At 56.8% G+C, this 27,360-nt stretch overlaps 1 protein-coding gene across 7 annotated transcripts in view; it reads right to left on the bottom strand.

Moving 5' to 3' along the window:
• The window catches only part of SYT7 (synaptotagmin 7), a 97,640-nt gene that overhangs the window by 22,629 nt on the left and 47,651 nt on the right, over positions 1 to 27,360 (bottom strand). Inside the window, exons 3-7 of one of the 7 annotated variants that reach the window (XM_029060904.2) lie at positions 21,655 to 21,734; positions 15,165 to 15,296; positions 13,936 to 14,148; positions 10,223 to 10,591; positions 4,018 to 4,140 (exon numbers count right to left, since the gene is read on the bottom strand). In XM_029060904.2, coding sequence (XP_028916737.1) covers positions 4,018 to 4,140; positions 10,223 to 10,591; positions 13,936 to 14,148; positions 15,165 to 15,296; positions 21,655 to 21,734 — 917 coding nt within the window. The remainder of the gene's footprint in view (positions 1 to 4,017; positions 4,141 to 10,222; positions 10,592 to 13,935; positions 14,149 to 15,164; positions 15,297 to 21,654; positions 21,735 to 27,360) is intronic. The other 6 variants (XM_039911392.1, XM_029060906.2, XM_029060905.1 and 3 more) reach the window with 6 other exon arrangements.

Here is a 27,360-nt window from a genome sequence, read left to right as displayed (position 1 = left end):
AGATACACTCACACACACGCATACGCACACAGACACACAGACATGCTCACGCAGACAGAGGCACAGGGAGGAAAGAAGACTGAAATAACTGGAGAGGTAAAGTCAGGTTAAAAATAGAGTGAGAGAGGAGGAGAGAGTGAGATTGACTGCTGAAGGTATGAAAAACTTGGAGTTATTTTGGCAACACCACAGCATCAGCACAGCTGCAAAGCAGCCTGGGAAAGATGGTTAGCGCCGCTGAAGCTGTCAGAGGTCACAGGACAGAGAGAAAGGGAGAGAGAAAAAGAAATAGAGACACAGAGAGAGAGACAGAGAGAGGGAGAGAAGGAAGCAGTGAGAAGAGTCTCAGTCACAGGACGAGAGGACGCCTCCTGTGAGGAGCAGATGGGAAGGAAGAGAGAGAGAGAAAGAGAGAGAGAGAGAGAGAAAGGAGCAGAGAAAGGTTAGTCAGAGAAGAAGCAGCCACAAGACGCTTGGTTTGGGACCACTAGGGCTGAGGAGGACAGGAGCTGACAAGGGGGCACGACGACGGCTGGGAGGAGAGGCAGAGAGGAGGAGGGGGAAGAACCACACACCAAGACCTGGGAGACACAGCAGAGTCTGAGTGAGGAGAGCTGGGAAGAGAAATGGGCATGTCAGGGCAGGGGAGCCCCCTCCCCGCCACTCCATCCCAGGGAGGCAATGGCTGCAACCCATCTGGATCCCCAAAGGATGGAGGGAAATGCAAGGGTGAACTCCATCAGAGAGATGGGAACGGGAGACACAGTGGGGAGATGGAGATGGAGGGGACACAGGAGGGGAATTGAGGGCAAAAGCCAACAGGGCTGAGCCGCCCCACCAGGAGGGAGCCTCAGAGCCCTCTTGCTCTCCCCAGGAGTCAGAATCTTGCCCAACTGCCAAAGTCCCTTCCACCAGTTCAGAGAGCCCCTTTCTCCACCCCCAGCCCACCCCGGGCCCGAAGCTGAGGCCAAGGGGTGGAGAAGCCGGTGGGCACCGGGCAGCGGCAGTCCTCTGACACGGGATGTTCCTGGGCTCTCCGGAGACCTGCTCTTTATGAGTCCATAATGGGGAGGGGATTGATTACTCTCTCTGGCGATTTCCCGGAGCCATATGCCAGAGCCCGGAGGAGGGGTGCTGACACCACTCTTCCCTCCCCACTGCCCTTTCCTCCCAGCATCCTGCCTTAGGCCGCAGGTGTTGTCAGGGCAGGTGGACCAGGGAAGGAGGCAGACAAAAGGCCTTAGGCAGGGATCCGGACCAACAGCCTTGAGCCACAGACATGGCTCCCGTGATGCTTCCTGCCCTAAAATAGAGTGGGTGGGATGGGAAGGGAATCTCTTCCCCTGCCCTTCTCTGTCCTCTTACTCTGCCACCCATGAGGGAGCGTGGCTTTAGGAGCCCCTTATGGCCTCTTTCCCAGCTTCCATCTCATCTCCTCCCCCAGGTCAGTGGAGGCCCAGGGTCCCTAGGCAGGAGGCGCCTTGTCACTTGGACTGCCGGTGGCCCCGGGGGTATCACCCCTCCCTCTGCCAGGCCCAGGGACTGAGGGGACCAGCTATGGACCCAGCCAAGGAAATGGAAAGCAACAGGAACAGGGAGAGGCAGAGGGAGTCCTTGGGAGCTACCGGAAGAAGGGCAAGGAAATACCATCATCTCCTCATTCCCCCAAGCAGGCCTCATCCAAGTCCACCCCAACTTCTCCCAAACAAGGGAAAACAAAAGTGACATCTCCAGACCAACAGGAAGTGGACTCTGGACCACTTTCGCTCGCATCTCCTTAAGTCAGTGTACTCTCCTGGTAGCTTAGTACAGTGCTCGGCCTCCGGTAAGAGCTCAATAAACACCCTGACTGATGGTGGGGAAGTCACGGTCCAGGGGTAAAACAGGAGAGGTTGTGCTGGGACAGAAAGACCAGCAGGTGGGTTGGGCAGGATCCCTTAGGGTTTGCCCCCGAGGGCTTGGTGTATCACACCTCCACATCCATTTTTCTGTGAGTTGGGAGGGGTGGGATAGGTGGAAATGGACTAATGTGATGATCGGGAGAGATGTGCTAAAATATGGAGAGAAAGCTCCGAGGTGGAAGGTAAAAATAGGCGGTGAGTGTGCAAATGGTACCAATTAATTAACACATGGGTTTTGTGAAATCTGGATCCCAGCTCTACACCTGCTCCTTCACGCTTCACACGCTCTCTCAGAGAGGGCTGGTGTTTTATGGGCTCTCGGGGGCACTCGAGCCTGAGCCCTTCCTACCTCACCTCCCTCTCCACCGGGGCCTCCTCTCCCACCTTCTGGCTTGGAAACTCAAGCTCTGGAAACTGGCATCTGTGATGCCTTGGGCATTTGGCAGCAGCCAAAATGAGGGGCCTGTGGGCGTGTGGGGCCAGAGAACAGGCACCATCTGGGGAGTGCTGGGGCAGTGCCAAGGCGGGCCAGGAGCCCCGGGCAACCGTTCCACGTCACCATCACTCCCCGCCCCCTCCACCGGGGGCTCACACCTCGCCTGCCATCTGCCCACAGCCACACCCATGGAAGGGTGGGGCAGCTGGCTGGTACATGAAGACCCTAGACCAGGAGGGTCTCCCCCTTTCCAAAGCCTGATTGAAGGCACATTTCCTCAAAGAGGCCTTCCCTGACTAAACCCTGGGGAGAGGTAGCTGAGGCCAAAGGTCAAATCGGTAAAGACCTCACCCCCCCCCCCCCCCCGCCCTTCCACCGAGTGAGTCCTGAGGTCTCTAAATTGGGAGCTTTATATCTTAGGTAAATGAGCCCGCTCCTAGCAGGGTCCTCAGGTCTAGGCAAGGGCACCAGCTCAGCTTGAATTTATGGACTGGTGGCTTTTAGCCCAACCCCACCCCCGGGATTCCCTTCTTACTGGGCCTTAAGGTCTCCCCTCCTAGCCCATACCCAACTTCCATCTGCTCTGCTTATAGGAGCTGACAAGTTCCCACCCAGGGCCCGAGGACAGACGCCTCAGAGCAGGGACCCAGAGCGTGCCACTTTCCAAGGAGAACAGCCGTATCCCAGAAACCCACCCCCATCTCTGGGGACTCTAGCCTGCTTCCGAGGGTATGATTCCAGGCCTGGGGGTTGGAGGACGAAGGGAAATTGGTCAGCCTACACCTAAAGGATTCTGGAGGCCCATTAGGACAGTTCTAGGGATGACCTGCGATTTGCGGTCTTTCCTAGGGAGGTCCTAGGGATTCCATCCTACCAGGACTTCCCAGTCAGCTCAGGGCTTCCCCCCAGGATGGTTCTGATGACCATGGCGGGCCCAGAGATCAACAGGTTCAGAGACAAGAAAATTGCCATTTTTCTCAGTGAATTCCACCCAGTCTCTCCACGGGCCCCAACCCCCTCTCCTCTGATCATTTCCTCTTGTTTTCATCCCTCCTTGCTATGGTTCTGGCTTTTTTCCGTCTTCTTTGGGTATCTCACCTTCTGCCCTCTTCTCCCTCCTCCCTTATCTCGTATCTAAGCCAGTGCTTAGCCCAATGCCTGGAACATAGTAAGCACTTAACAAATACCATTTAAAAAAATTAAAAAAGAGGACATCAGCAGTCACAGAGAGGCTAAGAAAGGCATTGTAGGGGGGAATAGGCCCTCTCTTCCTTTCTTCTACCCACCAGCCACTAGAGCAACAAGGATTCCTTAGGAGGTGGGAGGGCATGAAAGATGAAGGTGGTGGGAAAGAATGGAGAGGGCAGATGGAAGAGGGAGAAGGAGGAGTTTTCACACAGGTTGGAGAATGGATAGGGGAAGAGTCTGTTGGGTGTGGGGGGAGAGGGGAAGGGGAGGAGGGACTGAGAGAGCAGACACGATCCAGAATGTTCTAAGCCACCATCACCAGACCCGATGCCTGAGGAACCCCAGGCAGGGGAGTAGTCCTTCTCCCAGCTCTCCTATCGGCTGACCACAGATTTCTGGAGGTGTGGGTACCGCCGCCGCTTCCTCCTTCTCCACCCCCGCCGGGGCCCTCTCTGCGCCTCGTTGCTGGAAAGTCCTCGCCTTTGCTCATACCTCTTGTCCCCCTGAGTGTTCTGGGAGTGCTGGTTTCCCGAGTTTTGCAGGTCAGGGATATTGGCAAAGTCATCCTGTTCCGAGAGCCCTAAGACCAAGGATAGCACCACCATCCGGCCTTCCCTGCCCGGAGTGGGGCAGCCAGCCGGCAGCAAGACGGGGAGGCCCCGGAGGCAGGGAGCGGTGGGAGGAAGGAAGGGGAGAAAAAGAGAGAGAGAATAAAAAAGCATAAGAAACCAACCCTGGAGGAGGAAAAAAAAACAGCATCATTGACAGCCACAGGAGAGAGAGAGTGGGAGGCAAGGAGGGAGGAGCGGAAGGGTAGGCCTCAAGGCCTGGGCCCTGCAGCCCACTGGGGGATTTCAAGAGAGACTCGGGTTTTCAGGAGAGAAGGAGCGTGGGAGAGGGAGGGAGGACTCACTAGAGGTTGTTGGGATCCGAAGGGACTTCCTGGGGAAAATTCTAAGGATTCACATGTACAGGGTCTGTCTAAAGGGGAAAGTGCCCTTGGGCCTGTCCAAAAGGAAGAGACCCCCCAGACCCCCCTGCCCAGGCCATGGATCCACTGGAAAATCTCCAGCTTCAGGCCGGGTGCGACTCCAGTTTTTTCCCACTGGAGTCTCCAGACGGCTTCATCTGGAATAGACCCGATCCCATCCTTGGTATCCTGGGTTGGCTCTGATCTCTGAACTTCTCGCTGAAGCTCCTGGGTCCTGCCTCCGGAAAGGGTTGGGTTCAACAGTGAGGCTAAGGGAGGCATGAGGAGGAATCGGCCCTCCCATTTTCTTTCTTACCCACCAGTCACCAACAAGGATTTCTTCGGAGGGCATGAAAGACGGCGGCCCCAAAGTCAGTGACTGGATAATAGCAGAGCCCTGGGTTATCCATCGATCCATCAATCAATCGATCATTAGACCGTGAGCAGTTCCACCGCTAGGGCCCAAAGAGCCCTCAGAAAACCGGCCCCAGCTGGAGACACAGATGTCGTTGGTGAATCCACCTTGGATGCTCAGCTCTTTGGAGAAGAAATTTTGCCTCTTCCAGTGGTCCCAGAAGGCATCTCTGCTCACTGAGCTTTCTCTCGCCACATGTCATGGGGCAACTCTTACTTTCTAGCAGATCTCTGAATCCAGGGGACAAACCAGAAAGGTTTGGTTTAGATTTTTCTCCTGGTTCTTGCTCTGACACTGATGGGTGGGAGTCCAGAAGATAAGGATATTGAGGGTTGACGAATGGAAGGGGCCAGGTTTGGGGGGCTTGGGGGAGAACAGGATGCCGAAGAGGATGGGTTCATCTGGTGAACGGGAGAGGAGGCCTGGATCTTGGCAAACAGGCAAAGGAGTGATGGCGGTGAAAGAGAGGACGAAAGGGATGGAAAAAGCACAAGCTCCTTTGAGATGAGGGTATCAAGTTATGGTCAGGGAGTTTGGCTGTGTAAGGGCTGTGTAGAAAAATAGCATGGCCTAGTGGATAAAGCAGGGCCTGGGAGTGAGAAGGACCGAAGTCTTAATCCCGGCTTTGCCATTTGTCTGCTGTGTGGCCTTGGGTGAGTCAATTCACTTCTCCGGGCCTCAGTTACTTCATCGGTAAAATAGGGATTAAGACCAGAAACCCCATGTGGGACAGGGATTGTATCTGAACTGAAGACCCTGCATCTATCCCAGCACTTAGAACAGTGCCTGGAGCATAGTAAATGCTTAACAAATGCCACAATTATTATTATTATTATTAAGATGTGGTAAAGAAGAGGTGGAAACAATACAGGCAAATTGGAACTGGATGGGGTGAGGGTGGGAAACATATATGCCAACTCTGTTGTATTATACTCTTCGAAGTGTTTGTACAGTGCTCTGCACATAGTTAGCACTCAATAAATAGCATCGATGATGATGATGACGAAGACGAGGGTCTCAGAGGGGTCAGAGGTAAGGTGTGGGGGGGGGATAAGTCTTACCGGGGTGCAGTGGAGGCAAAAGGGAGAGAACCTCAAAGTGGTTAGAGGTGGAGGTGGACAGCCTCAGAGAGTCCAGAGGAGGAGGTGAGGGAATTCCAGAGGGGGGAGGCAAAGACAGGGTCTCATTCTGGGAGTGGTGGGGAAGCAGAAGACTCCAAGATGCAAAGATCCAGAAATATTTGGGAAGCGTATAAATTCTGAGGGGAGGGAAAGGTGGAATCAGGGGAAAATCTGAGAGAATGGTCAGAAGTGAAGGCAGGGAGTCCCAGGGGAGTCCCAGAGGAGTGGAAAGGTAATCGGCAAGGTCTCAGATGAAAGGTGATGGTGGTACCTTAAGAAAGAAAGATGCCAAAAGGGGACAGGTGTGAGTTCTTTCTTTTACTGCCCCTCTAGGCTGTAAGCTCTTTGAGGGCATAGATCGTGTCTAAAACATTCTATTGCATTGTACTCTCCCGAGGACTGTGCAGCCAGTTAGTGCTCAATAAATACCGTTGATTGATGTGGTCAATCCTGCCGTCCTGTACTGGCAGAGTCAGCTGAAGTTGCCGTTTTCTGTTGCGTTTCAACTTTGGGGAGATAGGCCCCTCTGGACTGAACTCTCTTTGTTCTCTGCTCAGTACTGCCCTTTTTAAGAGTTGGTAAATTTCCATTTGGCTGCTTGGGAAGATAGCTGAGCAGGAGAAAAAAAGTGGTTTTTCCCAGTTAATGCATTTTCAGATGCTTTTTTTGCCCTCATTGTACTTAAAATGGCTCCTCTCCATAAGCATCAAACCTGCCACTGGCCCGGGTGCCAGGGGAGGGGAGGATTTTGACCTATTGGAAACCATTTATACAGGAGAGATAGAAGAGGGGTCTGAAGCTGAAATCAGCATCCTCTTCACTTTTTGAGAACTTGTTGGTGTGTCCATCCTCTGATGCCATTACAGTATAGGAGAGGATTCTGGGAGGGCTGGTCAATCAGAAGATCCTCCGTGGAATAACATCCCCAATCTCATCAGCCTCTCTTCCTCGGACACACCTTTACACCTTAGTCCTTGGAGAGTGGCAGCTGAAGTGGGGTTGTCACGTTGGGGGGTGCAGAGCAGCTGTGGGAGGGGCCCGGAACTGGAGATCGAGTTTGGAGGTGGTAGAATTGGAGAGAAGATATCGGAGGAAGAACAGTGGGATACTGAGTGAAGCGATATTAGTAGGGTTTATGGAATTCTGGAAAGAGGAGCAGTGTGACCCAGTGGACAGAGCAAGGGCCTGGGAATCAAAAGAACCTGTTCTCATCCTGGCTGTGCCACCCGTCTGCTGTGTGACCTTGGGCATGTCACGTAATTTCTCCATCTGTAAAATGGGGATGAAAACTGTGAGCCCCATGTGGGACGGGACTGTGTCCGACCCGAGTAGCTTGTATCTACCCCAGGGCTTAGCACAGTGCCTGGCACATAGTAAGTTCTTAACAAATATCATTAAAAAAGGTGGCTAATAGAGAGTTTGGATAGTGGAATTGGATGATTTTCACCCTGTACAACCTGGACAGGGTGGCAAGGGGATGGCAACAGATATCCAATAAATATTGCTGTTGCTGAGGACTGGAGAGGACGGAGCTTGTGGGAGAGTTGGGAAGGGAGGACTGGGAAATCTTCAGTGTAGCCCAGTGTACAGATCACAGAGCTGGGAGCCAGGATATCTGGGTTCTAATCCTGACTGCCATTTGCCTGCTGTGTGACCTTGGACTAGGCACTTAACTTCTCTGGGCCTCAGTTTCCTCAACCGTAAAATGGGGAGTCAATACGTGTTCTCCCTCCTACTTAGACTGTGAGCCCCATATGAGACAGGGACAATATCTGGGATTCTTAATTTATATCCTACCCCAATGCTCAGGACAGTGCTTGACATATAGTAAGAGAAGTAGCATGGGCTAGTGGAGAGAGCACGGGCCCGGAAATCCAAAGGACCTGGGTTCTAATCCCAGTTCTGCCAATTGCTGTGTGACCTAGGGGAAGTCACTTAACTCCACTGGGCCTCATTTTGCTCAACTATAAAATGGGGATAGCTGTTCTCCCTCCTACTTAAGACTGTGAGCCTGATAAAGGCCAAGGACTCTGTCTGAACTAATTAATCTGTACCTACCCCAGTGCTTAGAACAGTGTTTGTCACACGGTAAGTGCTTAACAAATACCTCGCACACAAAAAAAAAAACTTCCCTGCCTGGAGGAGGAGCTCCCTGGATGGCTAGCCCTGAATCCCAAGGCTTCTCCCTGCACAGGGGCCAAACATACGTCTTTTTGGCCCCAAGTTGCTAGCATGGGGAAAGGACAGAGGGAGCTGAGTCTTCTGGTGGAGAAAGCAGGTTTTAGGGATGGGAAGAGAGCCGGGTAATGAGGATGGTTGAGGGAGCAGGGATAATCCTCAGGTGTCATGGGCCATTCCAACTATCATTCTGCATTCTGGCTGCAGTTGGGTGACCGGCTCACAGCTCCGCCTAGGCCATCCCACGGCGAAGTGACCGAAATCTCAACGGGATCCAAAACAGAGAGCAGTCAGCAGACTTTGGATTCCAGTTCCACAGCCTGGGCCATCGTCACCCCCAGTCCAGGAGATGCCCTGTCCCTCCTTTGGAAGCGGGAGTCCTCTGGTGTCCAAATGTTCTCCTATTGTCTCAGACGGTGCCGTTGCTCCTCGGTGAGTGACGAGGAGGCTTTGAACACGGCACAGGTCCCTGGGGTTGCCATGGGCTCAGTGGGCTGATCTCTGCTCCGCTGTGGTCACCGTGGGCCACATCATCTCCCTGCCCCTGCCCCTGCCCATGGGTGATACCTCTCAGCGTTGGCACACGGGTTCTCTGTCTGCAACTTTGGCCTGGGATGGGGATCCCCGTTAGACTGTAAGCTCCTTGTTGGCAGGGATCGTATCTCCCAACATTATTGTATTGTCCTCTTCCAAGCATATAGTACAGTGCTCTGCAAACAGTAAGTACTCAGTAAACACCATTGCTGGGATGGGTCTGTGTGGACTGGGGAAACTTGGGGGAGGCAGCAAATGTTGCTCTGAATCTGCAGGGCCCAGAGGAAAGGAGCGGGGTTGGGCCAGAGGATCTCTCTGTTCCCTGAATCTGGGAGCAGCGCTCCCCACCTCACCCTAGGAGGGCTCAGTCCAGCTGACCAGGCCTCCTGCCCAGCCTTGGGGAGTCCAGCCTGATTCTGATACCTCAGGGGGACCTGGAGTCTTGGACTGGATCCCCGAGTCGACTTTCCTCCCCTGGGCACTCCTGCAGGGTCTCAGCTGCTATGTCTCTCCACTTCTCCAGGGGATTTTGGGGGTTTACCCCAAAAGCGGGGATGGCAGCTGGCTGGGATCAAAAGGCACGATGAGGTGCCCATGCCCTGGAAGGAGGGCGGCACTGAACGTATTCCTGGTAGAAGGAGCGACGGAGACAGCCAGGGCAGAATGGGACAGAGTAAAGTAGACTGGGGTGGAGGAGGCTGGAGGAAGCTCTCTAGGACAGAGGTATTTGAAACAAGAGGGACAGGGCAGAGGCAGCAGGCAGTAAAGGCCCCCCAGTGAAGGCCCCCCCCCAGTCGCCCCCTCTCCTACAATGGCCAGGATTTCCCCAGAAGGAGGAGAGAAGGTGGAGTTGGCATGGAGGAAAGGAATAGAGGGAGATAGGGCTGGAGCCGGGGTAGGGGGTGTGTGTGACTGGGTGGGAGCAGGGAGAGGCCCCTGGTAGAGATCTTAGGAGGAGGAAGGTGGCTCTCAGGAGGAAGAGGAGCAGGTGGCTCTCGGGGTGGCTGGCGGGAGAAGGGGAGGGACTGGGAGTGACAGGAAGGATCTAGCTGAGGGCTGAGAAGGGAGGGACAGCGGGACAAAGAGAGGACCAGATCACCACAGCCGGGGAGTCGGCGGGGAGCTGGAGCCGAAGGAGCAAAGGTCACGGGGAAAGAGAAAGCCATGTAGGGCAGGAGCTGGAAGAGCTAAAGGAATCCTGACCTTGGGAAGACAGAGCCCGGAGGTGGGGGTGGAGTGACTTTCACGGAACCCCAGGGAGGCCCTCAACATCCCCCAAAGAGGCGGCGGGAGAAGCAACAGGGGGCTGCAGGGACCGGCGGGGAACTTTGTCTTCTCCTCCTCCAGGACACCATCCCACCGGGGCCTGGGGCGACCCCCTGGCCGAGGGCAGAGGGCACCAGGGCGAGGCTCGGGGCCAGGCCGCCGGCCGGAGCCGGGAGGGAGGTGGGTGGGGAAAGGCCCGCGGAGAGCACTTACAAGAAAGATTTCATGTCCAAGCCTCGATTTCGAATCTGCCCCACCACGTGATCCCAGCTGCCCGGGTTGGAGCGGCTGCGGCCCCCGGCCCCTCGGTGCTTGGCGCCGGCCGTGCTGCCCGAGCGGGCCTGGCCCCGGGGGTAGCCGCGGGGGTTGGCGCCGGGGCCGGAGCCCGTGTGGCACTGCAGCTGCCCCAGGCTCTGGCTGGTGGTGGGCTGGCCGGGCTGCTGGGCCCTCTGGTGCTGGCTCAGCGGCTGCTGGAGGCTTTGCTGCCGCAGCAGGGTGCGGGGTCGTTGGCACTTCGGCTCTCCCACGGAGCTGGGGATATACTCTAGGGTAGTGGCCGTGGACAGAGTGGAGTCCTCGAAACTTGGGGCGGGTGCAGGAGAGGAGAGAAAGGAGAAGCAGGTGAAGGGGATCCAAAGGCTGAGGGTTAGTTCCAGCCGGGAGGCGGTCCCCGGCCCGGGCTGCGCTTCGGTGGGCTGTGGCGGGCCCCGGCGGGCCTCCGTCCCGGGTCACCGTTGCCACCTGCCGCCGGCGCGGGGCGGGGTCCCCTCGCCCCCGGGTGCCCCCCGCCCGTCCACCTGCCGCCGGCCCCCGCTCCAGCCTTCCCCGGCAGCGGATCTCCCTCCTCGGCTAACGGGGCCACCGTGGCTGCCGCGTGGTGAAGGCGAGTCCCTGGGGTCCCCCTTGGCTGCCTGTCTTACAGACGGGGAGGGGGTGAGGAGGATGGGGGACGGGAGGACCGGCAACACCTCAGCCCAACTCCGCCCTTGGGAGCGTTGGGAAGTCCGGATTTTCACCCCTGGGCCCGCCTGCAGCTACCCTTGCACCCGGGGATGCCTCCGAGCACGATGGATCCCACCCCTGCCCACCCCTCCACTCTCTGAGTCCCGTAGGAAGGGGTGCCCAGGCAGAGAGGGTGCCGGTTCTCTCACTGACTGGTCAGATTTTCTACGGGGTTAGAGGCACAGTCCCCCACACATAGACTCTAAGCTTCTTGTGGACAGGGAGCATGTCTACCGATTCTGTTGAATCGTACTTTCCCAAGCACTTAGAACAGTGCTCTGCCCACAGTAAGTGCTCAATAAATACCATTGATTGATTGATTGGATGGGGAGATTGGAGACCTGGAAGCCACCCACCTCGTCTCTTCTCCCCCGTGCCCATGCTCCTCAGAAAGTAATATTTGGACAGGCTGGCCAGGAGTGTGCGGAGGGGTGGAGGGGCACCGGTGGACATGGGAATCGCAGTCAAAGGCCGCCGCTGCCGGGTGACAGCCGGCTGCCTAAACACTGACCGGTGCTGGCCGGGCCACCCGCAACCTCCCTTTTGGCCTTTCTCCCACCCCTTTCCAGAGAGTTTGATGACTCCAAGGCTCAGCCCGAGAGGGTAGGTTATCTCAGCAACCTGCCCGAGGATCCCGGATCTCACAGCGCTCACTCCTGTGGGGAGGGGAGCCCCCCCCAGTTCCCAAGGAATTGCGTTCACCACCGCAGCTACGCCACCCACTCTAGTCTCCCAACAGGCCAAGCCTGGTACTCATGCTGAAAGGCAATGGTTAAGCTGCCCCTCTGGGGAGAAACAGAGAGAAAGGGAGAGTGAAGGAGAGAAAGAGAGAGAGAAAGAAAGAGAGAAAGAGAGAGAGAGAGAGAGAGAGAAAGAAGCAAAAATGCAGTCTCCGCAGAGAGCCCCTGCCCTCTGGAGCCCAGAGGGGCGCAGCAACAGCATGGCACTAGAAGTCTCTGACCAGTGGCACTCCCTGGGCATGGGTCCAGGCCAGGCCAGACCAGTCATTCCCTGGGGCAGAGCAGAGGCACGGATGACACTCCAGGCTCCTCCTCCTCCTCCTCGCTGACCTCATTTCGGTTTCCTATCACATCCTAAATTAGTCCAATTTACAACCTCTCAGTCACAGGAAACTAAAATTGGCTCTGCTAGGCCCTGAGCCAGCAAAGAGAATCCAGTGCTCACTGCAGTAATTGCTGGGCCGAAGCTGGCCCCCCAGAGGGCCCAGAAAAGCAGGGCCCTGCAACTTCCCAGCCTGGATCTCGGAGGTCGGGGGGTGGGAGGACGGACGGTGGCGGAGGAGGCTGGGCCTCACACTGTTCAGGCCTGAGGGAATTCCCAGTACACCGAAAACGGATTGGGGGGAGGGGGTGGGGGCGGGATAGTGGCTGCCGTATGACGAGGAATAATTCTGGGTAGGGTTTAGGCGGTGGAATAGACGGTCACTTTTAGGGGGGGATCCTCGGCCCCATGCCGGGTGAGCCGGCCCAATGCCAAGCAGTGTCCCCTAGCGAGGACGGAAGAGTTCCAACTGCTTGGAATGGGACGAGCCAGTGGTGATCAGGAGACAGTTCTAATGGCAAAGCCCGGCAGGGGCCAATCTACAGAGCCCTGCAGCTAAGAAAGGAACAGTCCAACAGCTAAGGCTGGAGGAGTCCCAAGTTGGGAACGATCCCAATTTCTGAGAATGGAGTGACCCAACGGCTGACCAGGGGCACACCTCCATCTAGTCAGGATGGAATGGCTCAACTGCGGAGGTGATGGCATTCTCTTCTAATGGGTGGGGAGCTGTGACGGAGAATGGGACAACCACACCGCAATAAGAGGGGAGGGGGTGCTTCCAATTGCTGAGAAGGGGAGAGCACAAGGGTGGGGAATGGGCCTGCCACACCTGCCTTAAGAGCAGGCCCAGTTATCGAGAATGGGGCCTCTCTGCTGGGATCGGGGCAGTTCAAAAGCCAAGCTGGGGGTGGGCCAGATGGCTGAGAAGGGGCTGATTCGATCGCTGCCACTATAGCAGCCCCGTCTGACCACTGAGCCTCCGGGACAGTGACGAGACAGCCAAAGATAGGGCCGTCCGATGGCCGACAATGGAACACTGCCGGTCGCTGAACTGAGGAGAGTTCAGTGGACTTGGACCGGGAGAGCTCAACGGCCGAGCTGGGAATTAACTCATGGGGACAGCTCATCTGCTAACACTTTAGAGGTCTCAGCTGCTGCTGACAGTGGGAACAGCTCAGAAAACCCCGAGAAGTGAACAGCATAACCACCGAGAACGGGACAGTCCACCCGGAGAACGGCCAGAAACAAAACGGTCTGATTTCCTGAGGATAAAAGAGGCCAGAGGCCTGGAGTGGGGAGGCCCGAGCACCTGATGATGGGGTGGGGAAGGAAACAAGTGAGGATGGGGCCGGCAGGTACCCCAAGGATGGGATGGTCCAATGGCTGAGAATGGGAGGGGGCACGGGCCGGCTGCACAAATGGTATGGCCTGCCGTGATGGGACATTCCAACTGCTGAGGACGAGGTGGCCCCAGGGCAGAGATGAAGCCACCCTTCCCCCAGCGAATGGGATATCCCGACAGCTGGCAGAAGGAGAGACCAATGCCTGATGGCGGGGGTGGGACCGGGGGTGGGGGCGTGGGGGGGAGGTGACCAGGGACCCCACGTGTGACAGATTGGAGAACTGAGCATGAGCGTGCCCGATGGCCAAGAATGGAAGGAACCGATGGCTGACGATGGGGCAGTCCTGGCACTGACAATGGGATGACTGGGGGGGTGGGGTGGGGCCAAGAATGGGCCGGCCCGGGGTCCAACAGAGGGTGCCTGGGGCATCCCCGCTGACCCCCGACTCGACCGCACGCCCGTGTCCGGCCCCGGGGAGCTCGCTCCGGCCGTGGCGCTCTCTCGTGCGCGCTCACTCACTTGGACAGGCTGAGCTTTCCTGCGGCCAGGTGGCTCTGCACCGTGTGCCAGCGGCCTCTCCCCGCCTTCCCATTGCTGGGCTCGCTGTGGGCAGACACGCTGCTCCTCATGGCGTCCTCTCCTGGCAGTGGCGGCTTCTCCCCTGGCCGGCCTTCCCGCTCCGCCGCCAGCCCCGCCGCGGCGGCCACTTTGGCGCCCGACAGGAGCGTGCCACTGGTGCCCAGGGCCGCCGGGCCAGAGGGCCCCAGGGGTGGCGGGGAGGATGGGCCACACGTGGGGGGCAAGAGGAAGAAAAACAAAAAAGGGAGAGAGAGAGAGGAGCGAGGAGAAAGAGAGAAGAGTAAGGAGAGAGAGAGAGAGAGAAGGAAAGAGACGGACAGACAAGAGACAGACAGACAGACAGAGAGAGAGAGAGACATCAGCACTGCAAACGGGTTAACAGCCTGCGGAGAGGAGAGAGGAGGAGGAGAAGGAAGGAGGAGGAGAAGGAAGAGGAGGAGGAGGAGGGTAGGGAAGAAACCAACGCACCACAACATGGCGGCCGGGAATTCCCTCCCCGACGCCTGGCGCCGGGGAAGGGCGGCCGCCTGAAACTCTATCCCACAGGACAACAGCGGAGCGGGCTGTCGGGAGAGGAGAGAGGCCCCACCGGCGGACAGGGAGAAAGAGAAAGCCGTGTTAGTGAGAGAGCTTCGCCACCACCGCCACCACCACCAGCACCAGCACCACCACCACCACCACCAACCATCACCGCCGACCGCCATCATCGCCACCGTCGCCACCGCCACCGCCGCCACCAGCGCCAGCACCACCACCGGCAGCAGCGACAGCAGAGGCAGCAGCTCAGCAAGGAGAAAAGAAAACCGCAGCACCCCAACGCTGAGAGGGGAAGAGACCAAAACGGGCCACCCCGACCTGACTGCAGAGAAGTGGGGTCGGGAGGAGGGTCGGAGGCGGTGCGGGCCCGAGACCCAACGGAGCGGGGCGCGGGATCCGGTGGCCCCTCCTGAGCGGCTCGGTTTGGGAGGGTGGAGGGGTGGGTGGGGACGGGTCGGGGGGAGCGGGGAGGGGAGTAGGCAGGAGGGGTTGCTCGTCTCCATGGTCCATCTGCCCATGGGAGGGAGGGAGTGGGGGGGGAAGGGAGAGAGGTAGGGAGGGAGGAGAGCGAGAAGGAAGGAGGGGCACGCACATACTCGGTACATATCATCAAACCAGGTAAAGAGACTCACTTGAGGGAGAGTCGAGGATCGCCATAGGGGGCGTAAGGTGAAATGTTTAGAATAAACTCCTTGGGAGGGTAGGAACTCCATTTCTGTTGCACTGTGCTCTCATTGTTATTCCAAAAGTCTCTGTCTAGATCACTAGAGGGGCAGAGAGAGAGGGGAGAAAACAGGGAAATACAAGAAACAAAAATCTGAGATCCTGTGGGGGGGGAGGGGGGAGGAAGGAAGAGGAAGCCGGAAGCCCCCGGAGGAGGAGAGCCGAGGGGAAGGGGAGAAGGGCCGACGGGCGAGAGCTGAGGGGAGTGCTCGGGGGGCGAGAGGGTCATCCTGGCCGGGGGAGCAAGGGGGGGCAGAGGGGCTGCTCCTGTGAAAGAAAGGCGGCGTCTCCAGTCACATGCTCCACACATGCACGCGCTGGCACACGCTGGCACACGCAGGCACACGTTGGCACACGCTGGCACACGCAGGCACACAGGAGAAGGAGGAGAGAAGAGCCGGAGATGGATAGGAACCACACACCGTGGGAAGCTGGTGGGAGAGAGAAGAGCAAAACAGCAAGAGGGAGAGGGAGAAAGCTGGCGCGCAGATTAATATAGCGGGGGGGGGCGGGGGAGGGGGACGTTCGGGGGGTCCAGGGGGCTCAGGTTGTCAGATTTCAGCAGGGAGAACGCAGGGCCTTGGCTGCAGCCTGGGGGAGAAGAGAGGCTTTGATCACCCCAACGGCCCCTCCTGCCGGGCCTTTCTGGCGATATGATGGGGTCCACCCCGGTTTCCTCAGGAAGCCTGGCAGCCCTGGGAGGAAGGTAATTGTCCAGTAGGGGTGAGGACAATCCAGGGGCTGAGGAGCTCACCAACGATTCAGGTCATTGCCCTCACAGAGTGGCTTGCGGCAGTCCATCCTCCGCTCTCTGCCATTCACTTTTCTGCCCCAAGATCCGCCACTGCCTCCTCTTTGCCTTCTCCCTGCCCTCTGGTGGGATCAACCCTCTTTCCGGCCTCCAGCCTACAATGTCTCCTCTTATTTCCTCCTCATCTCTCAGGGATCTCTCTTCTCATCATCCTCTCTCTTTCGGCAGGCTCTCGCACCCCAGGACCCTTCCTTCGGCGGGACAGGGAGACACATCTCCTTACCTGGGATTCTGGTTCCTGAGGAATTATTTTCTCCCCCACATGCTAGCCTGAAAAGAACTCCCGCAGATTGAGAGGAGGCATTGAATGTCCCCTGGCCACCAAATGGGCTGACCCTCTGGCCAAGAAAAGTCACCCCGTTGGGGAGCGGGCCTTACAAATTGGTGCGAGTTTGGGAGTCTTCTCAAGGGTCACCCCCGTCAACCTGTCAATACCTCAGGCCTCCTGGGAGCAAGGGATTGGCTGAGGGGGCCTCTCCCCCCAGACCCAGCCAACGAGAGCCAAGGAAATCCCCAGCACGAAGCCCGGACGCTTGCAGGCGGGGCAGGAGCCGGGATGTTCTCAGCCCAGACACGAGGCCAAGGGCAGACCGATCGGGATTTGGTAAAGGGAAAATGAGCCCAGGCCACAAGGGTAATTTTCCAGAAGAGGGCTGTCTCGAGACTCAGGGCAATCCCAGCAGCCTCCTCCCAAAACTCAGAGTGGCAGGCTCTGATGCATGCATGTTTGAGGGTGTCTCTCACTGACCAGCCTGGGTGGGCTGGGGTGGGCCACTAGGACTGGTCTCCAGGGGTAGTTGCAGGGAGCGTCGGTGCTCCTGGGAAGTTCTGGCCTGCCTGGATGTGGCTGGATTCCTCTTGGCCCCCCATGGTGGCAACACCTCAGGGGACAATGAGGCCCCTGTTGGATCCTGGTCTTCCTCCGAAGGGTTCTGGATTCCCCAGGGGGCTCTTGGCCAGTTCTGCTTTCCATCCAGAGTCACCCAAATCACCCTGGAAAACCAGACAAGCCCCAGAGAGCAAAGTGGGGAAGTGGGGTAGAGTTGGGGAGGGGAGAAGAAGGAGGTCTGTTCTCTGGTTTCTTCCTGATCCGCAGCCGGTGCTGGGGTGGGATGGGGGCGCCTCACCCCCAGGGTACAGTTCCTTAGGGGATGGGAGCCCTGAGAGGGACTGGCTAGCCCTGGCACAGGTGCCCAGTCCCAAAGCTGATGCATTCTTCACTGACTGTTTGTCCCCCATATTTCATTTGGACCCAATATTTCCCCGTCCCCTCAGGCATTGTGTAGCGTCAGTCACCTTGGGCAGGGTGCGGGGTGAAGGGGGAGGGGAGGGGCTCCTTTGGGCACCAACATTCTTGGACTCCATATATGGCTGGCCCCCAGAAAGACAGACACAGAAGCCCAGGGGATCCAGATGGTAGGAAGAAGTGCACCAAGTTGGATCCACTGGCATCGGTAGACCTGGCAGGCATGGTTAAGTACCCATAGGCATAGCCCTTCCCCACGAGAGGATGCTCCCCAAATTGTCTTTGAATGACCCTTGAGTTCTTCATGGGCAGGGGACACTGGGCATTCCCTCTGGACACATTCAGCATTTGAGACTTGGCAGCATGACCCGGTTAGGGGAGAAAGGGGGAGGTCATCCACCCCCTCCACCACCACCACCTTGCCTTAAGCCGAGGAGTTGAGGTCTAGCATAGCTCTCAGGGAAGGGGCATCTGAATCCTCTCAATATGCTCCATACCCAGGGCTCTGCCAACATGGGCACCCATCCTGGGTTCTCTAGACCTGACTCTGAGATTCAAATGCACAGTCGTCTCCCCTGTGACCCCAGAGAGAAGGGCTGATTCCAATTTGGGATCCTTAGGAGAAGCAGCTGGCCAGATCAGACATTCTTCCAAGGGATGGGAATAATGATAATAATAATAATGACGACTGTATTATCATTAAACATCTACTATATTCCAGGCTCTCCACTAAGCGCTGGGGTAGATAAGATAATCATGTTGGACCCAGGCCCTGTCCCACATGGGGTCTCAGTCATAATCCCCATTTTACAGATGAGGTAACCGAGACACAGAGAAGTTAAGTGACTTGCCCAAGGTCACATTGCAGATAAGTGGTGGAGCCAGGATTAACACCCAGGTCCTCTACTTCCCAGGCCGGGGAACTTTCCACTAGGTGACGCTCCTTCTCAAACGCTACTGCCTGGTCATGCTCTTTTCTCTGGATCCTTTCCCAACCCTTTTCCTGGCCCAGACCCCTGGCTCTCCTCCTGCTTACTCCCCAGCCTCCGCAAGATCCTCTGCCAGGAGAGAAAATTCCCAAAAGTATCTCTCAATGGGCTGGTAGGATGGGGTACCTATAGGGGCAGGCACTAAGCAGGGAGGGCAGGTCTGGGGCAGCAGGGCAGGAGTGAGCCAGCCCTGGCACTTTGGGCTTGGGGGGGTCGGGTCCCCAGTGGGGTTTTGGGAGGGTGTGTGTAGGGGGTCTTTCTTCCTTTGCCAGTATTCCAGTAGATCAGAGTCTTCCCATCCTCCTCATCACCTTCCTCATGTGTTTGGGCCAGTGACAGAGTCCCCTGCCAGCAGGGATCCGCCCTCTGTGAGTAGACAGACTGACTGGAGAATGGGCAGCCAACCCTGTGTCTCTAAGTAGGTCGGGGATTGTTCAAAGAGATGGGAGAGGAGCGCTGCCCAAGTGCCCCCACTTGGGAGACCACCCCCTGGCCCTCTTTCATCTCGACACTTCCACTAAACATCAGAGACCTGCCAAAATCTGGCTTTGAAGTCAAGTAGAACTGCAACAGAGCTGGCCCCAATTTCAAAGATTCCTGATTTCCAGAAAGTGGGAACCCAGGCCCCTCCTGCCCTCACCATTCACATGGGCACCTCCCCTCTGCACCTTTCCCAGACCCCTTTCGTCCCTGGCTTCGGGGCAGCCTTATCCTGGGGTAAAGCCAGAAGGGAAGGAGGAGGGGCAAGGGCAAAGAAACAGGAAAAGGAGGAAGGGGGTGGGGAGAGGAAGAGAAAAAAGAGGAGAAGGAGAAAGGGGAGAGGGAAGGAGGAAGGGGAGGAGGAGGAAAAGAAGGAGAAGGGAGAGGTGGGGAGAGCACAGAGAGAAGGAGTGGAAGGAGGAAGAGGAGAGAGAGAACAAAGGAGACGGATCAGGAAGAGGAATAAGAGGAGGAGGGAGGGAAAAGAAAAAGAGAATAAGATGGGGAAACCTGAGAAAGAGAGATGGAGCAAGGCTTTAGGGAGAAGAGGATGAAAGAGAGAAAAAGGGAGAAGCAAGGGTAAGAGAGAGAGAAGAGAAGGAGGAGAGGAGGGAAGAAGAGAGGGGAGAGGGATGAGGTGTGGTGAAGGAGGAAAGAGTGGTAGAAGAAGGGAAAGAATGGAAATCAGGAAGAGCATTGGGATTTAGAAATTAGGGGCCAAGAGTTTAAAGGGAGGAGAGAGAGTGTCAGCTAGGAGCAAGGGAGAGGGAGGGAGGGACAGAGGGAGGGAGAGATGGAGGGAGGCCAAGCAGCAGGAACTAGCAGATCCCCTGATCCTGGGACCAAAGTTCTGTGCCAGAGATGAGGATTCCCCCTTCTCCCTCCAACTCACATACACCTGGGCCACACCTAGGGCAGGCGAAACGTGACTTGGGTTAAGTACGGGTCCTGACTTCCTCTGAGTGACAGAACCTCTGCCCCCTGCTTGGGCTGCTTGAGGGGACCAGGGAGTACCTTTCTCTTGCTCCCCAACAAGCAAGGCCCAGCTAGCCCATTGCCTCCCCTCAAGCTTTCCACCCAGAGGAAGACAGTGTGCCTAGTGGAAAAAGTTCAGGACTGGGAGTCAGAAGACCTGCATCCACTTGCTGCTCTGTGACCTTAACTTAGTCCCTTAACCTCTCTGGGCCTCGGTTTCTCTATCTATAAAATATTCTCCCTGCTGCTGAGATCATTTGCGAGGCAGAATTTGGAAATTGCTGTATGATTGCAAAGGGCTAAATCCTTATTGATAATCTATAGAAGTATAATCCCCCAACCCACAGCAGGGGAAATGATCCTGTCAGGAAGCCTCCAGGAAGCCAGCCCCTGCCAGCCCCTGCCAGCCCCTCCTAACCCTGCCCCTGCCCCCAACAGCCAATGGCCAGGGGGCAGCCAGCTGCCCCAGCCTAAAACAGGGACCATCCACAGCCACTGAGGGTGGAGGAAGAGGAGATCCTGGGGCAGGGAAAAGAGGGGCTGGCAAATGCCAAGTGCTGAAGTAGAAGCTGAGGGAGAAGGCCACCTGGACCAATGGCTGCTCTCTGGGTGTGTGTGGGGGGGTGGACCTGGATGGCCCAGGACCACCACGGTGGGATACTGGACCTGTAGGTCACTGGGAGGAGAAAGAGGGAGTAGGGAGGGGACTCAGAAAATCAAAGAATTCTAGGATGGGGAGGAAACTCTAGAGGTAGGCCAACTAGGCCAACACCCTACCTTTAAGCAAGAACTCACCTCATCAGATGGATATGGATCTGTCTGATCTCCCCAAGGACGGAGGTCCATATGGATCTGCCCAATATCACTCCAGGGAAAGAGGTCCATATGGATCTGCCTGATCTTCCCAGGAAAGGACACCCACTTGGATCTGTCTGCTCTCCCAGGAAAAGAAGTCCATATGGATCTGTTTCATCTCATTCCAGGGAAAGCAGTCCGATGCATCCATCTGACCTCCCCGAGGAAGGAGGTTCATATGGATCTGCTCAATCTCTCTCCGGGGAAGGTGGTCCACATGGATCTGTCTGATCTCCTTCCAGTGAAGGCGGTCAATACAGATCTGTCTGGTCTCCCTCCAGGGAAAGAGATACACTGGCCACGAGCATGGCTCTGCTTGGTTGCTGAGTTGGAAGACCCTGCCCTGGCATCCTGGAGCCCATCTGCTTTGCGGGCTAGCAGGAAGTTAGCATCTTGCCTGCTGTGCCCCATTCTCTCCACCAGCTCTGCCCTGTGGGAAACGAGGCCTTCACCAGGATAAGGCCTGGCTCACCGAGGCCCTAGGTAGGGAGAAGAAGGGTGCCTTGGGCTTGGCCAATCATGGGTTGTCAGGACCTGGAGCATGAGAGAGGCCTTGTTCTGGAAGGGGCGATGTGGAAGTCAGGGGTGGAGGGGAGGGAGAGATGGGTGTAGGGGAGATGGAGACAATGGGGTATATGGTGGGGGAGGCCAAAGGGGGGGGATGGGGTGTCTCCTGACTCCCTAGTCAGGAATGTGAGTGGAGGAACAGAGGGCACAGGAGGATTTTAGGGTGTCAGGGTTGGGGTGTATTGGGTATCTGTGGAGGAGTCAAGGGAGTGTGAGTGTGGGAGTAGTCAAGGATACTGGAGGAAGAGTGTGGGGGTAGAAAGTGGGGCAGGGGTGGGTTTAGGGGAATTTCAGGGGCGTATGTGTTTTGGGGTAGATGGGTGGGTGTAGAACAGTCCCGGGCAGTGGGAGTGTATCTGGTGCTGGTGTGAAAGGGGAACACTGAGAGCTCCTGGTGAGTCCCTCCCATCTCTTTGTGGGGGGGCCACCAGAGGGCCGCCTCCCCCATACTGTCCCCCCAGCCCCAAGGCACCTACTTGATGGCTTTCTTCTCGCCGCGCCCGCGCCCAGAATCCGGAGTCCCCACCGTCTCCAAGGAGCTCTTGTAGCGCTTGCCCTGCAGAGAGGAGAACGGCGAGTAAGTCTGGGGCCACCGGCAGGAAGCAGAGAGTGGAGGGCAGAGAACAGAGCACAGAATTCAGAGGGTAGAGCACAGAGGGCGGAGGGCAGAGTGTAGAGGGCAGAGGGCAGAGCGTAGAGGGCAAACAGTCTCAGGATATCAATCCTGCCCCACTCCCCCTTGGCCACCAGCAGAGAGGCTCACTGGTCCACCAGCCTCTTCCTCCCACTCCTGCCTGTAAGCCACAGCAGGGCAGGGCAGGTTGCTGCTCATTACAGTTCTCGCTACCCAAGTTCCCACTGGGAGCTCGCAAGCCATGGAGGCAACCTGGAGGGAAGCCCATCCCTCAGCATGCATAGTGGGCAGTGCCAGGGTCCCTGCCGGAGCCCCAGGCAATGCAGGGCCCAGGGAGGGGCAGATGTCATGGGTAATGCCCAGGGAGCTTCTCCAGGGTCTGGGGTACCAATCCCATCCCATCTCCCTGACCTTAGAACCTCCTCCATCCCTCTGCCCAGCCTCAGGGTCCTCCCTGTTCCCTATGGGATGCTGGCTGGGTGCCCAGGTTCCCAGTTCCCCTCCTGGCAGATTCCAGCTCCGAGCCTGGTGTCCACGTCACTCTGCCCACGTCACAGCCCACAGATGGTGGGGGTGGAGAGCCAGTGGCCTGCAGGGCTCAGTGGGTAGCCGCTGTGTGACGTGAGCGGCTGGGGGCGGGCTGGGGGCGGGCTGGGGCAGGGAGCCGGGCACTCTGAGCTGGGCCAACCAGTGCCCTGAATGGAGTCCAGGCTCAGCCCCTCCCCTGGCCACTCTAGCTTTGTCCGGTTCTTTTTTGGGCCTTTGGTGGCTGGCCAGAGCTCAGGAGGGCATATATCCAAGGGCATGGTTGCTTCATTATGGTGAAGCAGGACCATAATGCTTTCCCTCTCATTGCTGGGGAAATGGAGGGGCTGGGGGCTACAGGGGACCACCTGGGGGCTAAGGAGTACCATTTGGAGGATAGAGGGTCCCAGTTGGGCATGAGGGGTACTGGCTTGGGGCTAGAGGGCCCTGGCTGGAGTCTGGGGGTGCTGCCTGGGGGTTAATGTGTGTCAGCAGAGCAGGGAGCAGGGAAGGGAGAGGGGAGACAGCAGAATTCCTAGCCCAGTGCAGGGCCCCGGCCCCCTGACACGTAGCAGCCCCTGAGATCCTCCACCCTGGGGGGACGCTGGGAGGGGAGCTGGTGGGAAAACGAGTCAGGTGGGTAAGTCGCCTTGCCAGTATCTCTCAGAAGGATGTGCCTGGCCCACAAAAGTGCCACCCGGCCAGCCAGCCACCCACCCACCCATCACCTGCCCAGGGCCTGGCAGCAGGCAAGAGGACTGGGGCAGGGCAGGGGCCGGGGCTGGGACTGGGACTTGGACCGGGGCTGGGGCCGGGTTGGCTCCTAGGGAAGGTGAATACCGTTCACCTTCCCAGTTTGAGTTTCTAAATTTAGGCTTCTGTGGAGCCAGGCACAATTAGCATTCCAGGCTGTGGCCGGCCGAGCGCCTCTATACAGTCCGATGGGCTGCAGCGGCGGCACCGGCTTCTACCTGCTGGCTTCCTGCCTTCTCCCTGCCTCCCCACCTGGCTTGGCCCCAACCAGCCCATCCCCCTCTGGGGCAGAGGACCACCCCACCCCCACAACAGGGAGGTCAAACGTGGACTCTCCCGATGGGAAGGAGGAAGAAAGACACTCCTCTAGACTATAAACTCATTATAGACAGCGAACATGTCCTCTAATTCTGTTGTATTGAACTCTCCCAAGCACTTACCACTGATTGATTGATTGATTGGGGCCGGAATCTGACTGCAGGGCTACGACCCCAGCCTGGGGGCCCAGAGCTGGCCAGAGATGGGGTCCGGGGCCCCACCCTGCAGGCCAGGCTTTGGAGGCAGGGGGCAGAGGTGTTGCACCTCAGGGATTAGGGCTCCCCAAACCCTGGCTCCTCCCCAGCCCTCTCCTCCGTCAGAGCAGCGCTTCGCCCCCAGCCCCTCCATGGGACCCGGGCATGCAGGGTTAAGTGTGACACCCTGCACATGGCAAGTGCTCAAATACCACCGATTGATTGATCGATTGAGACTCTGCAGCAGTTGTCTAGGAGCCGGGGAGGTGTTCCTTGCTACCAGGAATCATCCTCTGGGAGCCCGTCCGAACAGCCCCACACTCTGGGAGGGGAGCAGCGGGGACCGCGACTGGCGGTTGCCCTGCTTGATTGACCGTTCGGGTGGACGGGAGGATCGCTGTCTCTAGGGTCTTCGATCTCGGTGCTGTCAGAGCATTCCTGACGGCCCCCTGGCCCCGCCGCACACATGCGCACACGCACACGCACACGCAAACACTTGCCCAGAGAAGTGATTTTCTCAACATCCCGTAATGTGCACCAACACAGCCACCACAACAGCCAATTATCCTTTCTCCTCAAAGCAAATAAAAGCCACCACAGCTATGCTTCCCCAGACGCTCTCGCCAGCTGCAGCCCCTCTGCTCACCCCACCGGGCCGCCCAGGTGGGGAGGCAGCAGCTGCCCCGGGCTGGGAGCAGGGGCTCCCTTGCCCCTCCCCAGTATCTCTTTCTCTCTCTTTCTCTGGAGGCCCTCAATCTTCCTCCTTCCTCCCCTGAACCGACACCAACGGGTCTGGGCTGCTAAGAAGAGCTGGGATCTCTGCTCATTTCCCCCCACTCCTTTCACCCCTTCACCTCCTTCTCTTTCCACCATCCCATCTCCTCCATGCTCTCCCCATCCTTTCCCTTGCCAGCGTGGCTTATTGGCAAGAGCACGAGCTTGGGAGTCAGAGGTTGTGGGTTCTAATCCCGGTCCTGCCACTTATCAGCTGTGTGACTTTGGGCAAGTCACTTCATTTCTCTGTGCCTCAGTTTCCTCATCTGTAAAATGGGGATTGAGACTGTGAGCCCCACGTGGGACAACCTGATTACCTTGTATCTACCCCAGTGCTTAGAACAATGCTTGGCACATAGTAAGCACTTAACAAATACCGTCATTATTATTATTATTATTACTATTATTGTCCTTTTCTCCAGAGGCTTTGGCTTTCACTAGCAACTAGTGTTTACTGTTTCTCTCTCTTTTCTCTGTATCTCTCTCTGTCTCTCCTTATATTCTCCACTGCTTTCCCACCAACAGAGGTTCCAAGTCCCCCACACCCTTGCTGACCCCCAGGCCAGAACCCTGCAGTTCTCTAGCTTAGATTCCCCCTTTAGAGTCAGGACACTGGGAGGATGGCAGGAGGCAGGGACAGAGGGCAGGGGGCATGAAGTCATGGCAGGAACTAACTCTGCTTCCAGGCCAGGGTGCCATCTGCCCCGCTGGGCAGGGACTGAGCTGGGACCTTCTGATGTCAGGTGGCTCCCAAACCAACAGCTGAACTTTGCCTGGCATTTGGAGCCTGGGAGAGCGATGGGCTGGGTTGAGCCAGTGCAAGTGGCTGGAGACAGGAAATGATTAACGTTTGGAGATGAGATCCCGGGGCGCAGAGCGACCCCCTTCCTCCTGCCCAGGGAAGGCCGTGGAACCCAGGTGAGGCCCAGCAGCTACCTGGCAGGCTGTGCAAAGCTCCTCAGGTCAATTATAATAACTGTGGTATTTACTGAGTGCTTACTATGTGCCAACCACTGTTCTAAACGCTGGGGTAGATAAAAGGTAATCAGGTCGGACACAGTCCCTGTCCCACATGGGGCTCACGGTCTTAATCCCCATTTTACAGATGAAGTAACTGAGGCCCAGAAAATAATAATGAATTATGGTATTTGTTGAGCTCTTACTATGTGCCAAGCTCTGTTCTAAGCGCTGGGAAGTTAAGTGATTTGCCCAAGGTCACACAGCAAACAGGTGGAGGAGCTGGGATTAGAACCCATGTTCTCTGACTTCCAGGCCTGTGCTTTTTCCACTAGGCCACACTGGCAAGTGGGTCAAGGAGCCCAGTGCCCTCCGCTGGACTGGTTGGTGGGGTGGGGTGGGCGGACCGGGGAGAGCTGTCGGGGGAGAAAGCACGAGGCTCCAAACTAGCCTTGGGAGGGCTTGGAGGAGCCAGAGGGCAATTGGGCACCCACTATCCCCCTCAGGGGGAAGGTAGGGCGGTGGAGGACGGGACAGGCCCTGCTGCTAGGCAGCCTGATAGAGGTGTCGGATGGTGAGATGTGGCGGGAGACTGAGGCAGAATGCGTGGCCCAGCATTCCCCTGCACTGGTCTGGGGTGACCGACCTGAAGTGAAGGTCCATGGAATGCCCAAGCCAAGCAGTTCGAGGTGGCCTGTCCTGCCTCCCTGCGCTCCTTCCCTCTCCACCTGTAACTCTTCGTCTGAGGGTAGCTGACCCCCCGCCAGCTGCTGAGCTTCCATGAACCTCCTTGATGACCAAAGATGCTGGTTTGCTGGCTCCAGGCAGCCCCTGGAGAAACAGCCCAAAGGGGTTTCCCCTCTAAGTAACCTGAAGTCACTCAGAACCTTCCCACTCCCCTTCCATCAGTCAATCAATCAGATAAGTGAACACCTACTCAGTGCAGAGCACTATACTAAGCACTTAGGACAGTCCATATCTCCTGATTCCTCAAGAACCCATCCACCTCTGCATCAAAGAGAAACTCCTTACCATTAGCTTTAAAGCGCTCAATCAGCTCACCCCAAACCCTACCTTTCATTCCCTGATTCCCTACTACAACCCAGCCTTCACACTTCACTCCGCTAATGCCAATTTATTCTCTGCACTTCGATCTCGTCTATCTCACCTGACCCTCTGACCGCACCCTCCCTCTGGCCTGGAATTCCCTCCCTCTTCATATGTGACACAGCACCACTCTCCACCTTCAAAGCCTTATTAAAATCACATCTCCTCCATGAGGCCTTCCCCGACTAAGCCCTCATTTCCCCTCTCCACCCTTTCCTTTGTGTCTACTATGCATTTGGCTATGTATCCCTTGAACACTTTGATACTCACCTCAGCCCCACAGCACTTATGCACATCTCCTGTAGTCTACCGCACATTCTCCTTATATTCTGTAATTCATTTTAAAGTCTGTCTCTCTGGACTCCGTAGACTGAAAGCTCCTTTCAGGCAGGGGTTACATCTATCAACTCTATTGTATTTTACTTTCCCAAACACTTTAGTGCAGTGCTCTGCACATAGAAAATAATAAATACTAGCGATTGAGGACAGTATGATAGTGTGAATAGATGTGCTTCCTGGCCTCAGAGAGTTTACAACTTGGCGGGAGAGCAGACATTAAATTAAATTATCGGGAAGCAACAGCAACAGTGCTAAGTGCTTAGTACAGGGCTCTGCACACAGTAAGCGCTCAATAAATACGATTGAATGAATTTAAAATTAATAATAATAATGATTATGGCATTTAAGCACTTACTATATGTCAAGCATTAATTAATTGTGGTATTTAATTATGGTATTTGTTAGGCGCTTGCTATGTGCCAGGCACTGTACTGAGCTCTGAGATGAATACAAGCTAATTGGGTTGGACACAGTCCCAGTCCCATGTGGGACTCACAATCCCAATCCCCATTTTACAGATGAGGTAGCTGAGACCCAGAGTAGTGAAGTGACTTGCCCTAGGTCATACCGCAAACAAGTGG

This window comes from Ornithorhynchus anatinus, chromosome 3 (assembly GCF_004115215.2).
Source record: "Ornithorhynchus anatinus isolate Pmale09 chromosome 3, mOrnAna1.pri.v4, whole genome shotgun sequence".
NCBI classification, from domain to species: domain Eukaryota; kingdom Metazoa; phylum Chordata; class Mammalia; order Monotremata; family Ornithorhynchidae; genus Ornithorhynchus; species Ornithorhynchus anatinus.
This window is presented reverse-complemented; position numbering and strand designations above follow the sequence as displayed.